Raw genomic sequence first — 17,890 nt, forward strand, 5'->3', positions numbered from 1 at the left:
TGAATGGAAAGCATTTAGCAAATGTTGGTAGACATTTTGCTTGGTGGATTTAATATCATTCTTAAAATAAATAGAGGATGTTTTTCTTGGTTGTGTTTCAACTGAAGGGTACTTGGGAGCAGGACCCTCATTGTAGATTTCATCCCACAGGGGAAAGCACATGTCACGGGAGGGACCAGTCCACAGACCAGCAAGCATCACCCTGCAGCTCTCACTCCAAAGGGATCCACAGAAAAGCTGCCACTGTCATGCTATGACGTGGAGCAGAAGAAAGAGAAATATATAAGAAAGCAGGAGGATGGGAAGTATACGATACTTTGAAATATTTTCTTTCCCATTCTACTTCCAACAGTTTGAATTGTGAAGCGTTCTCAGATAGTGTTGCTCATAATCACGTGACAGGGACTTCGCTTTAGGAGAAAGGCTCTAATTATACTGTGAAAGTCGCTGGCAGTATTCTTGAGAAACAATCATCTCAAGAGTTGTTGGTGCAGAGAAATTAATAAGAGGGCTATTCCTGAATGTCGTGGGTATTCAGTCCATTCTGAGCAAACAGGAGTAGAAGGAAAACCCATCTTTTCCTGGAAACTCCACAGCCCTTCAAGCACTCCGCTGTCAGTCCTGAGATGGAAAAGAGAGCCCCTTAGTATGCCCTGGCCTTTATTTTCTCAGCATTTCCCACAGTGAGGTATTTAATCAGCTGTTTACTGCTGTAGGTTGAGAAATGTTTTCCTTTGCAGGAGTCCAAGGACTCTTTTCCATTTGACCTTGTCTAAGGTCACTTGCTGATTTGTGTGTGTGTGTGTGTGAGAGAGAGCACATCTTTATTGAAAATTCTCTTCTAATCTAAAAGTGCTGGAAGCCTTTAGGAAAATGATAGACTTCTGTCTAACTGGGAGCATCTCCAGGCAAGTGTTGCCCTGGCACAGAAAACCTGTTTGATTTGAGTGATTTTTGCATCTCTGTCAGGGTGTCCAAACATCCCATTCAGGCTGACCTCCTCAGCAAACTTTCTTCAGCTCTCTTGTAAGCTGTATGGTTGACGTAGGAAACAGTTCAGCTCTTTGCGGTGTGTGATCAAGTTATATAATTATAGTTGACGAAAATTTCATAACGTTACCTTTTGGTTATTTCATAGAATAACTTATTTTGGATTCAAGTTGTATATGGAATAATTACTATATATTTAGGATCTGGAGTTAGTAACCAGACAAAATTTATAGGTAAACATGTGATTGTTTTTTGTACATCGAGCTTTGCCTTAGAAGAGAAAATGATTTAAAAGCGGTAAATGTACACATGGCTGTTTCTCCTAACCAGTGGCTAAGCTGTGCATCTCATAATTATGAGGTATGAGCTCTATTATAGCCATTAGTGGTCACATTAAATTCACCATATATTTCCTAATTTTATTCATAATTACATGCATCGTTTCTTTGGAGGCATTTTGTTTGGTTATTTAAATAAAAAAAATATTGAATTTCAATATAAAAGTGCATGTAATGCGACAAATTTGACTGTAACATAGGCAAGTAACTTGTATCTAAAGCTGACATGGTGTTTCTGCTGCTTTGACTTCATGTAATTTGCATATTCTTGATTTTCCAATATACTCTTTAATGACTTCATGTAATTTGTATATTCTTGATTTTCCAATATACTCTTTAATGCATCAGAAAAATAGCATTTTAATCATGCATGCTTAAAATAATTTTTAAACTATGGGAAGCATGAATGCAGAAGCTGGATGTAAAGTTTCAACCAGGGGTTAAATTTTATGTTTTAGGAAGCTCAGGAATAAATCTGAGTGCAAAAGAAGTTACTGTCCGATGTCATAAATAGAATGAATGTTGCATTAGATTTTACCTAACTACAATAGAGACCTTCATTGTAGACAGTTTTGGTTTCTGAACATGTACTTCTGTATGTTGAAGAATGGATACTTCTGGTCCGCAAGAGCGGAGGGCTGTAGGTGGTAACGTAACTATTTCTGCTGCACATATGAACAGATCCAATAGCAATCGACTGTTTTCTGACCTGGCTTCCCAAATATGGTAGATGCCTAGCCCATGATTCCTTGCTGGTACTACACAAGATGAAATCCTAGGTGAGTTAGCACTTTAAGCTGTCTCTTAGGTTTGACAAAGTGCTCTTTTGCAAGCAATTTAGACTGACATCCTTGCACTGGGGAGAAGAGAGAACGCCTGTATGGAATTTTGGTCCTTAGAAGCCTTTAGTTGGGTTTTGTTTGCATCATCGGGATGGTGCCTTCATTTACAAATTGGCATAGCTAAGGTAAGACTCTGTCTGCTCTATTATTTGATGTGAATTTATAGTGATTTTTATTTATTTCATACTATGGTAAGAACTTAAAAGGAGTACACTTTTTTATATAAAAAGAGCAAATAGAACTGTAAAGTGGATGATGATAAAATGCCTTTTATAATGAGTACAAAGACTTTATTTCAGAGTGGATTCATTTGCATTTAAACTGTGGCGTAGGACCGACAAGGTATTAATCCATACGGGGGGGGAGGGGGTTGCATTCTTTCCAGATTCCAAGTCAGCATTAGTGTCTGAGGCCCTGACTTGGAAGTGGAGTGATTTGTGTGCATAAAACATGCTTTCTTAACTGATGCTCAACTCCTAGGTAAGTGTAACAGCTTATCACTCAAAGGTTCTGAATTAAGGTCAGAATTTTTTTAAAGTCTAAGTTGCAAAGCCAGTTCCAGACTAGATGAATCTCTCCTCAAGACTCATTGAAAAATGTTAATGGTGAAATATTATCTGGGTCCTATCCAAAGACCTGAAGCCTTTGCCCTCCTAGCAATCCTTGCAGAATCGGCAGCCAGGCTTTCATTGTTAAGCTGCTAATAGCTAACACGTTTGCCCATTCTCTCTGTGCTTCATAGAAAAAACTTTTTATGCATATATATCTTCTCCAGACCTGTTAGTAGGTAGGTACATTAGGAAAAAGTGTGAAAAGTATCCGGTTCCCTAAGTTTCGGGACTTCAAAAAAACAACAAAAGTATTAGAAAAGTGTAAAAGATAACATTCAACTGCTCCCCAAAGATCTTAATTGAGAGCTACTGGCGCGGGAGGATGTGTGTGTGTTGACAGAGGTTCCCACAAGTTCTTCCCCCACAGCTGTTTATTCAGATAGCATGGGGCGCGACATTTACATAATAAATTTTTTTTAAGCAGCTAGGTTGAGTCAGTCCAAGCTCTGCTCCCCTCAATTGTTGCATTTAAACCAATAAGGATAGGACAAGAGAATAGCTGTGGTTTGCGTTGCAAAAACAAAGCAAAACAAAAAGCCCCGAGGCTTCGTGGGCAGACCTACAAGGCTGCGCAAACAAATCGGGGGATGAGATTGTGCCGTTTCTTTGTCTAGGCGTCTCAGATGCTATCTGCCGCTGCCGTTCGCTGGGGCGCAAAGCCGTTCCCAAACAGACCGCGGCGAGCTGATGGCTCCGAGCTTGCGGCGAGGTAGCGAGTGTGCAGGGCCACTTCCGACTGGAAACCTTCCTGTGGCGGTGCGCGGTGGCGGGGTCCTTCCTGGGGAAGGCGATCACGCTCAGTCGCTCCGCTGCCCGAGACTGCAGCAGCGCCCGGGTGCCGTCCCCCGGAGCCGGGCAATCCCCGGCCTCCGCGCTCCGCTGCCAGCCGCGCTGCAGCGCTGCTGAGAGCGCCCGGGTTCCCGCGTTCCTGCCCAGCAGCCAAACTATGCCAGGAATGGAGGTCTGCTAACACAGAAAACTCCAAGGAGCACACTAAACCGGTGGAGGCAGCAGATGTGAGTGCAGTAAGTACAAGCTGGGTGTTTAAAAAATTGTAGTGACCAAGAACAGCTGTCCGGTGGGCAAAGCCCAAGATAACAGGAGCGCTTTTATTGGTGTTTTGATTTGTTTCCAAAGAAAAAGCATTAAGGCTTGGGGAAAATGATGACACTTTGTTCCTGGGACTTTAGTAGCCACAGGGTTCAGTCATAAAAGTGAAATTCTTACCTTCGGAAATGATTGGAGCCATTAGGATCATTAAAGGATCGTTGTAAATTAACTACTTTTGTTATGATCTTTATAAATAAGTAGAAGACTGGGTAATGTTCTCGGAGGAAGATGATTTCCTATCTTTTCTCCTTTGCTGCACTTTTCTCGGAACATTATTGTGTGGTGGTGAGCTGAATGTTGTGCCTGTACACAGGCAGATAGATGTGCATATACATAAAGTATACATATACATATAAACACATATACATATAAAGATGTACATATACGTAAAGTGTACATAGTGGCATATGATTACATAGATGACTTTTCCTCCCCTAGGTTGATAAATGAGGATAGGGTCCTGATGGAAAACACAGCAGATCAACAACAAACTAACAACCATGTTTTCTAGAAAGAAGTCTTTTTGTTCCTTAACAAATTTACCAAACACTCTATTACACAGGCTCATCTCCAGCATGGGATGCAGTCAACCTTTGCCACCCCACCTCCCTTAATGGATTTGTCCCTCTCTGGCCCTTTATGTGATCTGAGTGCACTTGGGAGTTCAACTCCAGATTTGGAAACTTCTGGATATCTGTGTAAAAGGATTGCCCTTCAAAGTCAGTGTCTGAATTGCTAATGACTCACAGGCTTGCATGTCTTGGGAGGAGGCTTGAACCTTTCAGCCCAGAATCTGCAAGAATTTAATGCATTCTGAACTGTCATTGAGTTTAGACAAGTGTTTTTAAGTTCCATTTCTTAAGACGGTCAGGGGTAGTTGGGAACCACGGTGCAGTTGTATAGGTTTGCAGTTGGTTTTCTAATGTGTCCTTCGGAGAAGGTTTTATTTCAAGCTTGTGTGAGTCTTTCACCTCACTGTTTAGGGTTTGGGGACACACACACATGAATACTCATGCCTTTATATGATCAAACAATTTGATATTTGGCTTTCTCAATGCTTGAGTTCTCCTAAGGCCCAAAGTGTTTATTAAGTAAGCAAGCAGCCGTGGATTTTCAGCCTTTGAGAACACTTTGTGGTGACAGACAGAGAAGTCTAATTGAGCCACCGTTCAGCTTGGAAGTGCCAGATGAAGTCAATGCTCTGTGAGTTTCACAGGCATGATAACTGATTCTTGAAAAAAAAAATTTCCATTGGAGTGTAAAAATGTATTTCCTAAGAATACAATGGGAAGTAAAGAGATCCTGGCTGCGGGAACAAAATCTCTTTTTATCAGATCACCAGACAGAGTTTAGTCAGCATTGTCAATAAGTGCTAATTTTGAAAACAGTCCTTTCTCTTTAAAGCTGAAGATAGGAATGATGTGTTTCAAATACTTGTTTGTTTTTGGTTTCAGAGGGATTATGTTTTCTCATTTTCTTTAAAGGAGATAATGCAAAAAGCAATATAGGATATTACATTAAGATAATCATCACTAGCATTTGAGCATTTAGTTTATGGAGGCTTTGATAAGGAAATAGTGCTAACGCTTGACAAACAGCTACTTCTCCCTAGAAGCCCTTTCCCACTTCAGGGTGAGGGTTTTGTTTTTAAGACTTGAGGTTTGTATTTCAACACTGAGAGCTGGAAAGGCGGATGGAGGAAGAGGGCAGCAAGGCTAGATTCTGTTTAAGAAGCAGACTTCTGGGGAAAGCACTCCCCCCCCCCATAAAATACATTCTGATTAGAAAATTGCCATTGTCTTTCCAATTGGGGAGCACACAGATTGATCTGCGTCAGACAAGCCAGCTCGCCTGCCAGCTCTGCTCAGATAGAAGTTCGGTGCTTTCACTTTGAAATTTTCTTTTCAGTCCGAAAAGAAAAAAAGTTTTAAATTATAGTCATTTTATAAAAATTGCTTCTAGCAAGCGACAAAACCCACGGAACCCCATAATTTAGACAAGTACCTCCATTCTGTTTGCTCCGCACTGCTGAGATTTAGAATCCCCTTCCATTTACAGTTTACTTTGCACAGAACATTATTAACGTTTTGGCTTCAGACATGATCTTCTGTCAGATGCTTTTGATTGGTAATTTAGCAAAGTATAATAAACAGCGCAAAAGTCATGAGTTTTGTCCTGTATCCTGAGCTCTGTGGTAGGGAAAATGTGATAAAATGTGTACCTTAAGTCTTGTTTGATGATCTCTCAAAGCACGTTTGCCTTCTGGAAATAATTTCTGGGGTTGAAGAGCATGGTATTAACAGATTTAATGTGGCTATTCAATGGATTGACGAAGTACTATGTGGGGTTTAACAAAATGAGAGAGACAAATTGAACAGCAACAAAAGTTACATCTGTGAAGAATTATAAATTTAATTAGAAAAAAGGCAAAGTTAAAAGACCTCATTAACTAATCAGAAGTCATAGTTACTAGTGTAGGATCCTTGAATTTAAATTCTAAGGAACTCTGTTATCTTTTTTTCTTTTTATTTTCACAAGTCTGGCAATATGCTACAACTGTGCGCACGGAGGGTTTTTTTTTTTAAATCATCAAAATGAGTGACTTTGTTGTACTATGAGATGATCATTCATAATACAATGAGCACTAATTTTGTACTCCTGAGAATATTGGAATTAAAAATAGCAGATTAGAAGATGACAAGCATTTTATTAACTTTATAGAGAAAAGCAAATAAGAAACAAACTGGTGCCTAGCAGAACTTATTTAGAAACCACAAACTTTCCCTTCTATTAAGTGAGGGAAAATAGTCTTCATTAATTATTTTTGAAACGCACTGTGGTTTTAGAGTTTTAAATGTAAAAACAGTTCCGTAGACTTTGCTAACATGGGAGGAAGTTGCCGTCCATCCGAAATAGGTGTCCTTTTCCGATAAGCCACGAGGGAGTGAGGAAGCCTCGGGACTGCACTGTAATCTTGCACTGCACATAAGAAACTGAAAGCATGTGAAGTGTAGCATTTTGTAAACTGTAACTAATTTCCCTCACATCTGTGTCTAATTGTTGTCTGCATTCGCATTCTTGAGAGTAGATTTATTTTTCCTGGACCACGATGTGGGTTCAGCTGACCAGCCTAAGTGAGGATTAGTTGTTTTAAAGTTATTTTGATTAAAGAGTCATTTTTAAATACAGTAACACACAACACATGGTTTAAATAATCCTTGAGACACAAAAGAATATATCTGAAGTACACTTAATGAAAGGGAGATCGTGGGTACGGACTCTGAAACTGCTCTCTGAAAGTACAGTAGAAACTAGGCTGCCAGCAGAAAAGAAATACATTAGTAAGTGGCTTTTTTTTTCAGTAAGGAAATGTGTTAGAATAATTCTTATTTGTAGGTTCTCTTTATTATTATTATGACCAAGTTTGATTTTTTTAAAAAAACAAAAAACAAAACTGAGAAGCAGCAGGTTTTAAACTTCAAATATAAAGACAATGAAGTTTTCAAAGTAAACAATGAAATAAAAATTCTGTTTCTGAGATTACACTTCCTAGTTGATTTTACAATGGGGATGGATTTTAGCATTGCTCAGAAGTGTGCTTTAACATACTCTTATGTCATTAGGCCAAGAGAGTTCTTAAAATAAAGTCCGTTCTCACCTATAATTTATTCCAGGTGTATAAAAGTAGGGGAATTTTATCCTTGAGATATATTGCTGCAGTTTCTAAAGGAAACCATTTAATCTTGCGTGGGAACATTAATTAAAAAAAACCAACAGAACCCTGTTATCAAATAATGGATATCTGCAGGCATTAAAGTTAGTAACTTCAGTTACTCAAATGTCTTAAAAATTGTTTTTGTCCTGCATGTGAAAAAAAACATTTTTTTAAAAAAAGCATACCTCGAAGTTCCATGTAACATTATCCCAAGACGTTTCGACCGTAATGATGCTTTATTCTCGCTAGAAAGGTCGTGTTTCTTAATTTCATAAATCATAATTAAAAACTAGCAGGACTCAACAGAAGATGTTTAGGTGGATAAGTTTAATGTCATCCGAGACGCTTCAGCTCTCATCTTTGTTCCGCAGCCCTAATTGATGTCAGTTCAGGTTGAATGAAACTTCACATCAAAGATTTGGAATTCTGTGCCATTTTTAAAAGTTAGGCAGAAAGTTCCTGCCTGCCCGCCCCAGCGTTGGTGGGAGCTTGCAAGACGGCAGCAGCGGGGCTCACCTGAACCTCATTACCTGCTGGCCCCTCTAACTGCCTCTGAAGGGCAATGACTAGTACAACTTGGAATTAGGGAAGCTGTGCAGTGAAGTCCCCCATTCAAATTTATCTGGAAACAAACTGAACATGCAGGCTGGCTGGGCTGGTGAATTAGAGCACTCAAATGTGCATTCTAGTTCAGCCTAAAGGATGGTGCGCGCACGCGCGCGCACATACACACACACACACACACACACACACACACCACCACACACACACACACACACACACACACACACACACACACACACACTTTCTTTCATGTGACCAGAGTAGCTGTATAAATACTCAGTGGGTTTTCATTTGGCACAGTTAAACAAGCACAGTGCTCGGTGCTGGGCTTTGGGTATGAAAACCTGCCTTTGCCTAGCTTCTGTAGCACAGCATTGCCTGGAGCTGTTTCGTGGCATCTTAAATGACAGATAGTAACCCCGGAGAAAACCATCCCCGATAAGGCAAGGAAATGGTCAGGAGGCTGAGGGGGTGTGTGGGGTGCTCTAGTTCAGCTGACTAGAACAGAAGAGGAAAGAGCTGAAGATGCTAAGGCATTATTGCCTCGACTACTGCTGCTGTTAAACACACTCGTTTGTTAATAGCTATTTTTTTCCCCCTTCCCAAGCACCTTTTCCAAGCTCTGGGGCGAGACTGCTTTGCATGTTGATTGGGGGAGGGGTAATCCCGTTTGCAGCTGTCATAGGCCAGTGATGAATCACTAGCCCGTCATTTGACTGCCTTCCCCTCCTGAAGGGGAGGAGGAGGACAGACCTGCAGGAAGAAACAACAGTTGAGCCCTCCACTTAAAGACACTATGCCTTTGCCGGCTGCCCTGGCCTCCTTTTTCTCTCGTTTGGTTAAAAGTGGGCATTGTGGGGCTCAGCCATGTGCTCTGTGTGATTAACAGCTGCGACTGAAGCACAGTTCAACTTCTGCTTTTCTACCCCTGGCCGCAGGTGCACACCTCTCCCACCAGTTCCGATGTTGCTCTTTCCTCAAGGTGCAGGTAAGGATTTCATTCATATTCAACATTTTTGCAGCTTACCTTTCTGTGACCCGGATCTATTTTTGTCTAGCATTTCTTAATTATTTCTATTAATAGCAGCAGCCTGGGTTGGAAATGACTTAGTGTGTGTGTGTGTGTGTGTGTGTGTGTGTGTACACACGTGTACACGAGTGAACTTGTATAAAAGTAACTAGGTATCTGGGAAAGGCTTGAGCGTCTTGGTTTGAGGCGTTTGCTAACTGTGGTTAGGAGAAGTGTAGGTAGAATGATAATTAGGAATAACTGGATTTGAAATCATTTCTAGTTGGAATTCAGATACTTAAGGAAGTAAAATGTGGTAAAACACCTCATGTGGCGCTCTTCTCCAACTGATACCAAACAGTCAATTTCAGCGTAGCCTAGAAATTAAAATGACCCCAGGTAAGGTGAGGAGCATATATCAGCACAATGTATGTAAAATTGACCCCCCACCAGATTATTATTTTTTAGAAAAAAATATATAATTATTCAAATATAGTGAATGCACGTCGGGCTTTAAAATTCATGCTGTCAGAAGTCGAGGCTTTATCTAAGCATCTAACTGGCAACTTTAAATAGTTCCTCTGTTCAGGAACAAGAGTGGTCTATGTAAGGAGCGTCTCGTTTTGAAATTGTCACTCTGACTTGTGGCCATTGTGCCTTCTGCAGCAGAAGTGACTGCTGAACTTGAGGCCCTCTGGGAAGCACCGACTCCCTTTTCTGTGGCGAAAATGCAAAGTTACAGCATTGCTTAGAATTTTTTCCTCTGAGTGACAGCTGAGGTTCTCTAAGGGCTAATGGTCCCACAGACCCTCTGTGTGCCGGCCTTATCCTTTCTCAATTGGCTACGGTGTATGTAATCCACAAAGCAAACAAGTGGGCCAACATCCTAATGTTTTTATGCTGCACTTGTTTCAAGGGAAACAGAGGAACAGTTAAGGAGTAAGCCAGAGTAAACATATGCACTGGGACAGTCTCATTCCCTGTCACTGGGCTGCACGTTTCAAGTGCTTTGTTTGGTTTGGACCCCATTAAATCACAATTGGGTGTTAAGTTATAAGGGAGTATCCAGTGCTAATTTATTAGATGAAGCAGATTGCACTAAACAGTGTTTATTTCTATTACGTGTGTTTATGTATTTGCCTTTTTTTTTTTTTTAGGAAAATCATGCTCTGGGGGATTGTTTTAATATAAAAATGGCTGCATATTTTCTTCTGAATATTAAAATAGATGCTATTGTCACACATTAGCTTATGACTTCAATTATACAAGAAGGGGAAAGCTTTTAAAAGCTGCACGTGGAGCTTTGGCTCCATAGGACGAGCAATGCCTTTTTGTATTCCATGCGAGGAAAGGACTAAAGTCAGAGGCAAGGTGAACGGTCTCCAGTCTAAGAAAAGAGATACAATGGGACTTTTGTGTGCCTGTCTTTCAAAGAAGGTGTCAAGTCGTTAGCACATTAAATGGTGGTGTTATGAATTTGGTACATCTGTCACACGGAAGGTTTCTTGTCTTTAGGTCTATGGAAATGCAGGATCTAACCAGCCCGCATAACCGACTGAGTGGTAGTAGCGAATCCCCCAGTGGTCCCAAACTCGATAGCGCTCATATAAATAGCACTTCCATGACTCCCAATGGCACGGAAGGTGAGTGTCGCTCTCTTGCTGCTCTGCCCTCGTTGCTTCCCCAGTGTGTGCCTCTTGACTGCTTGTGATCTCTGCCCTTAGAGTCATCAAACTGCTCCTTCTGTTTCGAAGTGATTTGACGTAATCCGTGCTCCTCATGAGTTGCGAGCTGCATATCTCTGGATTGTCACCTTCCATAGACTGGGTTTATTTTAAGGCATATATACACATATGTATTCAAGTGTACACCTGTGTAGACACAAAATGCTTTTCCCTTGGAATATCCTGCTTTGTGTTGACATGCATGTCCCCATCCCTGTATTATTTTGCATCATGTTTATGTATGACTACTGAAAATTTGCAATTATTTTATTTTATTTCCCATTTTGTTAGCAAATACAACCTGATCTTGAAAAATGTCAGTATCCAAACTGGATGACTTTGGATCAGGAAAGCGGCTTTTGTGCCTAGTATTCCTGTGGCTTTGGCCACTGCAGTATAAACAAGAAGAACCTAAAACTTAATACCTGTAAAGTATGCAAGCCTCTCTGCCAAGGATGCCTAGCGTTTAGTCGCTCTCGTGAAGACTGCGCAGTACACTTTAAACAGAGCGTCATAGCTATTTTAACAGAATTAGTACAGATGGATGCGTATGTGAATTGCATATAAATAGGAACATCTACTTCAATCCATGTATATTTCAATCTAAACATAGACGGTTATGTGTATATATTACTGTCTGTTATGCACAGCTACTTAGGTGCTATGCATATTTTTATAACTCATATGCAGGGAAGGATATATTGCATGTTGCATTGCATTTATTTCAACTGCAGTCTAGGGAAAAAAGCTTTCACTGATATTGTTGTTTATTTATTTGTTACTAAACCATAGGGTATCGATGGATTCATGAAATAAATTTTATTAGAAGTTCAATGGATTATCCATGCTAGAATACTATTCATAGACAAATCCTTATCTTTCAATTCCCCAATAATAATGATCTTTTACCTCAGATTTAAAAAAGCAGAAGCATAATTAAGTTGAATGTAATTATTATCATGTTAGTGTGGTATTTGAGTATGTCTCTGGGAAAGCCTTTTAAAACGTATAAACTTCATCACAGATAAAGCCCCAAATCAGTTATTTCAGATAGAAGGTATCTTGATTTTTCTACCAGTAGTCATGATTTTTCTGTCCAGCTGTTCTGTAGCTTTCTTCCCAAGTAAACATACTCCTGTACAGTGTTTGTGGAGAGTGGCTGCTCTCAAGAGGAGAAACTTTGTGCTGATTCAGCAACATGGCGAATCTCTGGATAACCCAGTTTTCCGTTGGAAACTTCTAGTCACGTCAATCATTAATCAAACTGAAATCTGCACAAAAGCAATTTTCACATCTAAGTAGAGTGTATAGAGCCAGAGTAGTAAGAGCGAGTGGTTAGTCCTGCTTCGTCTCCTGCTTGAATCTGCCAGCGGGCGGAAGCCGGTTAGCACAGACAAGGTCTGGAAACAGTCCTACAGCCCACCACTGGGTCCTCCTCAGCTGGGCCCAGTCCATCGTCAGGGTGCTGGGCAGCCAGTGAAAGGCTCTACACACAAACCTATCCCTGGTAAGCTCCAAGAGATAGCCACTTAAGCACAGAAGGCTAAACCAGCTAAACTATTTTAATTCATAAAATATACCAATATATATGAGGAGCAAGAATTATAGAATAATAGCGTTTTGTGTATGATGCAGGGAAATAGGAGCAAGACCTTTTCATCTTTTCGACGTGTTACTGCAAGCCACCTTCTACGATAAGAGCCACCTTCTTTTTCAACAGTGTCAGTACATGTGAGGTGTTCCCTTGGATGGTTTTATGTGAATGAGACGCGGTTTGGTTTTAGAAAATGGGGAGCACCAACGTGTTTCTAAATATTTATATTTCATACCTTGCTGTTGCTTCTATAGTCAGAAACATATTGCATTTTGTAATATTTTATACAATTAAAATTAGCTTGAAATAGTCTAGATAATTTTTTTATAATTACATAGACATTTAGAAAGCAATTTTTCTTTCTTCTTCCCTCTCTTCCTCCTTCTCTCCTCCCCCCCTCCCTTTTTCCTTACTTTCCTCCTTCCTTCTTTTCTGTTTTCTTCTTTGGTTTTCTGAAACAGCGCTTCATTATCTAACTCTAGCTGTTCTGGAAGTCACTATGCAGACCAGGCTGGCCTTGAACTCCCAGATCATTCTGCTTCCTTGCCTCCTGAGTGCTGGAATTGAAGGCATGCATTACTACCCCTGACTCTTAGAAGTAATTTCTTACCCTTAAAAAAAAGTTACTTATGCAGACTCTGATGTTGCAGTGCAACCCCAGCAATAGGAAGTTGGAGACACCAAATTTCAGCCCTGGAAGTGAGTTCAAGGCCAGCTTGGACTACAAGAGACCATGTCTCAGTGATAAACACACACACACACACACACACACACAAATTTTGATGGTTAGGATGCAGTCGGATCAGAAGCAAAGCTGGAGGGTCTCACATAAGTTATTCAGAGCACTAATGGAATATTTTTTGTCAGTTCACTGGAAAACTTCGAGCATTTTTAAGCATAAATCTTCAAATTATAGACCCGAATTTTCCTCATGATTCATGTTGTGTGATTTTACATCCAGACATATCAAAAAAGTTCTAGATTAGTTTGTGAATCAGGTTATCATGTTCCTCTCCTGCCCCGTCATTTTCTTGTTTCATTTCTCTTACCACAGTGATTGTGCTCACAATTAGTAAACTTATTAACTTCTGGCAAGCTTCCCTGCAATATAAGTCATTATAAATTTTCCTATTTTTTAATTTGAGGTATGATTTAGTTTGAAACCTGAAGTGTTTATCAATGAATTAGTGGATCAGGAAGAAAAGAAAGAAATTCATTAAAACTAACCACTAAAATATCATCTCCCTTCACTCCATAGCAAATACTTCAGTTCTCTGTACACACACACAAAGCACACATACCCACTGTGATAAATGTTTAAATGACATCCCAGCAACCAATTGAAAATAATCTCAGCTCAATTTAAGTTGATTAAATGACCAGCCAAACTTCCATACTGTGTAAAGTTGTTCTTTGGCTGAATTTACGGAATTCAGTTTTTGGCTGAATTGGGTTGTCTTCTGTCACTCAGAGCCAATTATTAAACTTCCTACCACCACTTGTCTATATCACAAGGCTAAGAAAACAGAAAATCTCATATATATATACATATATATATGTATATATATATGTATATATATATGTATATATATATATAAATTTTCTTCTGAAGTCTGCTGCCTTCTTCTAGGTTTCCATGTTCATAGATTCTCTATTCAGGGGCTAGTGTCTGTCTCCATGGTTCACCTTAGGGATGCAGACAGAAACCCGCCAAGCTCCAGCCTCAGAGCTGCGCTTTTTAATTTTCCAAACATTTGTTCTTGAGTTATAACAGTTGAATGCTGCACACTTGAAAACGTTTAGCTCTTTGTATTTCTTTAACGCCAGCATCTCTGGCTCTTCTTGCCAGTCACTGCTGCTGTTATCCAGCTTCTAAGCCTTTGAAACATAGGACACAAGTAGGTAAAGACATCTAATTAGCGGCCAGTGAGCGCTTGACTGGCAGTGGGAAAGCATTGTTGGGAAAGACAGGTTTCCAGCGGAGTCAATGAATATTTCAGCTAGTGCTGAACAGGTTCACCCAGGAGACAGTAATGAATGGGTAAAAGCAAGCATGTCCTGAACACTCTCCCCTAGTCCTTGAACGGTCTTCTGTGGTACAGTGGAATAGAAATTTCTATCTGAGACATTAAAATACCACCTCCCTTCACTGGGTAGCAAATACTCAGTTCTCTGTATGCACACACGCACGCACAAACACACACACGCACAAACACACACACACACACACGTATACACACACCATGATAGATATTTCAATGCAGCATCCTAAATGAAAGTAGTCCCAGCTCAACTGAAATTAAATGACCAGCAAAACTTCCATGCAGTTTGCTGTCGGCTGTGCCTGAGTATACGTGGCTTGTCTGTTGTTATGTTAGAGTGTAATGTTGAAGAAATAGGCTTTTGGGTAAGGTTAGCTGAATATCAAAGTGTCCAGTGTGAAAGAAAGGGAGGCTTCCTGGTGTGGGTGTGGATATGTGAGTGTGTGTGCAGGCTTATGCTGTGAAAGCCTTGTGTTGAGCTTCTGGTGTGAGAAGTCATTACAATCTGCTTTTCTTCTGGACCTGGAGTCATTGCAGTCAAAGGATTTTTATTTACACACCTAATTAGGGCATTGTTTGCAAAGCAGGGATCCCCCCCCCTTTGTTTTTTCTGATTGTCTTAAATTCACAAGGGCTTGAGATTGATGAGTTCTATACTGCCAATTTGAGTGTTTATTTTTGGTTGTATGGGGCTGGGGAAGGGGGAAAAAGGCTCAAAGTGGAGCTCAGAGCTGAGATTCTCAGTTTTCTCTGTTGTACTGTCCATTCAGATGCCAGCATTGGGAGCTTCCCCTGAAACAGACAGATGTGTTTTTCAGCGATGTAAAAGCAGATGGAGCTGGAATTCTCACTACCATTCATCTAGGAATTCCTACAGTAATTCAAATAGTAATTTCCAATTGGTGTATCAGATTTCCAAGATTGTGATCTTCAATTAGGTGGCTAAATTGCCTGCATTTAAAATGTATTCAGTTGTGATTTGCATATTTTAGGGTGGTAGATTAATTCAATTGCGCACACTTATATTACCAGAATCTATTCTGAAGGAGTTTTGTCATTTCTACAAAGCTTAGAACACTAGCAAATTATTGGAATTGGTTTTCTTCTATATTTTGTTTCAGTAAAATATAGTTCTGGTAGATGAGAATATCTCGTTTAAAGTCTTCTAAACCAAGTGAGTGTGTACAGTTAGGTTTGAATTGGCGCCTCCCAGGCAATATTTGTGTATCTGTGCTTCAATATTCTGATGTCAATAGAAACATGTTAATCTAATTTCACCCTTGTTTACATTCTACACTTAATTCAGTTTCTGCAAGATTAAGGGACACTATGAGGAAAGGCATTCGTAAAAACAGTTACAACATTGGCTTCTTAAAAATGACTCTAAAGCAAGAGCTATAAAGGAATAAAATAATGAGTTAGAATTTAATACTTGCTGTATGTTATATACATGGAAATAATTCTCACATGTCTGTTAATAATAAAAATAGCTCCTTAAGAATATTTTGTTGGCCATTCCACTGACTGTTCACCACATTCTGTTTTATTAAATCTTCAGAAAATTCCTGGAGCTGGCCGGGAGGATGGTTAAGAGTGTGGGTTTGAAGCCCAGCTGCAGAGTGTGCCAGCTGCAGGAACTGGGACAGATGAGCTAGCCTGTGACTCAGTTTCCTCATCAGTCAAATGAGGGAAAGAGCAGATCTCACATTAGGCTCGCCATGAGCATGTAATGCAAACCTTGTGGCATATTTGGAACGTTCTAAGCAAGACCTTACTGTATCTATTAATATTAACTGCTAGGCCATATGTAAACAATAGTCACTTCTATGGTATGATTCCTGTTTTACAAAGAAAGCTGTAAAAAGTTAAGCGCCAAGTTTCAGGGCACATTACTTGTAATGAGTACCACTGGAATCTGGACTCGTACTTGAAGAACTGCTGGCAGAATCCAATGCCCAGGTTTTGAAGCACTGTGCTTTTCTCTGAAAAGAACATATGCTCTTTCTCGTTTACTAATGTCTTTCTCAACACTTTCATCTGAAGTATCGGAGCCGTTAGCCACGCTAGTGCCTTCAGCGTGGATCATGTCAACAACAGACTGCACACCAGTTGAGGGTGGAGACTTTTTATAGAAAATGAACGTCATGATAAGGATGACTGCTCAGGATAGTTTTGTCTGCGACCTTGTGTGTGATCATGGGAGATTTTTTCTCCGTCCACACATGCCTAGCATGTTGCTTCTGTTGCTTACCTTTGGAAGAATGATCTCTTAACTAGGTTTCAAAGCTTTCAACATAATTATAATTCTATCGGCTGGCCTCTTTGAGCCTCTTTAAGATAAAAAGGCAACGGGAAGTCATCCCTGCTTCTCGTTACAATGGCCGTGATTATATGTTCATTTGTGAAATTCAACAAACACTTTTGCTACTGCTTGGAGTAAATATCTTCTACTCCAGGAGGTATTTTTCAGTGAATAGTGAAGTGGATGGTCGCATGTCTTTTGGCTTTGAGAATCAGATGTGGACATATTTGTTAAGGAGGCCACAGGAGCAGTTAGAAGTTATATGTGGTTGGAAGAGAGAAAAAATGGCTTAGTTCAGAGGACTAAATGGGTGGCATGTGTGGACCACTGGGGCACAGTCTGTTTTCACCCATCACCTGTTAATAAACCAGCTCTGTTCTAGTAAGGCAGGGATTCGGATGCTTGTTGCTGGGAGTAGGCCCGGGCTCCCAGGTAGTTAGTAAGTAGTTTCAGATGGCACTCAGTTCTTCAGTTGCTAATAGAGACTCAGAACACTGCGACACCTCTACCCTGGTTTTCCTGTATGAGCAAAAGTGCATCTGCCCCCAAACATCTTGCCTTCTGGTGCCTTCAAGGAATGCAGGTGAACTTTTAAGCAAATCCACGCCTGTTTTAAGTAATTCCTGATTTCTTATATTGTCCAAGGATCCTTTGACAAACAGCATGTATGAAGTATGTGTACATGTATGAATATTGTAGAAACAGCCTATAATATTAATTTTCCTCTAGTTGAATACACAAATTTAATATGAAAGAGAACAAACTATACAAAAAATTTTCCATTTTGCTGTTTTTAGTTTGTAAGGGGATAACGGTTACCTCTCTTCTAATTCTGCTTGGTAACTGGAAGATTCCACCTTTATGAAAAGAGACCCTAAGCTAGGGAAAGCTAACCAAGGATTTCTATGCTCTTTTCAGGACCTCAAATGTTTGTAAGTGAAAATTTAGTGTGATTATGTTTGTGACAACTGGCTGTATTTGCAGATGTTCTTTGTAGTTTTATTGTATGCCCCCTCTCTGTCTCTCTCTTTCTCTGTCTCTCTGTCTCT

General features: G+C 40.1%; 1 protein-coding gene across 8 annotated transcripts in view; it reads left to right on the forward strand.

Annotated features, from left to right (window-relative positions):
• The first annotated feature begins 3,263 nt into the window (after positions 1–3,263).
• The window catches only part of Eya1 (EYA transcriptional coactivator and phosphatase 1), a 144,270-nt gene continuing 129,643 nt past the window's right edge, over positions 3,264–17,890 (forward strand). For 6 of the 8 annotated variants that reach the window (XM_013351920.2, XM_005361874.3, XM_013351919.2 and 3 more), the window contains exons 1-3: positions 3,264–3,806; positions 9,109–9,158; positions 10,695–10,822. In XM_013351920.2, coding sequence (XP_013207374.1) covers positions 10,699–10,822 — 124 coding nt within the window. In that variant the 5' untranslated portion in view covers positions 3,264–3,806; positions 9,109–9,158; positions 10,695–10,698. Of the gene's footprint in view, positions 3,807–8,941; positions 9,159–10,694; positions 10,823–17,890 lie in introns of those variants that run through there. The other 2 variants (XM_005361876.3, XM_026786809.1) reach the window with 2 other exon arrangements.

Source organism: Microtus ochrogaster, linkage group LG5, assembly GCF_000317375.1.
Source record: "Microtus ochrogaster isolate Prairie Vole_2 linkage group LG5, MicOch1.0, whole genome shotgun sequence".
Lineage (NCBI taxonomy): Eukaryota > Metazoa > Chordata > Mammalia > Rodentia > Cricetidae > Microtus > Microtus ochrogaster.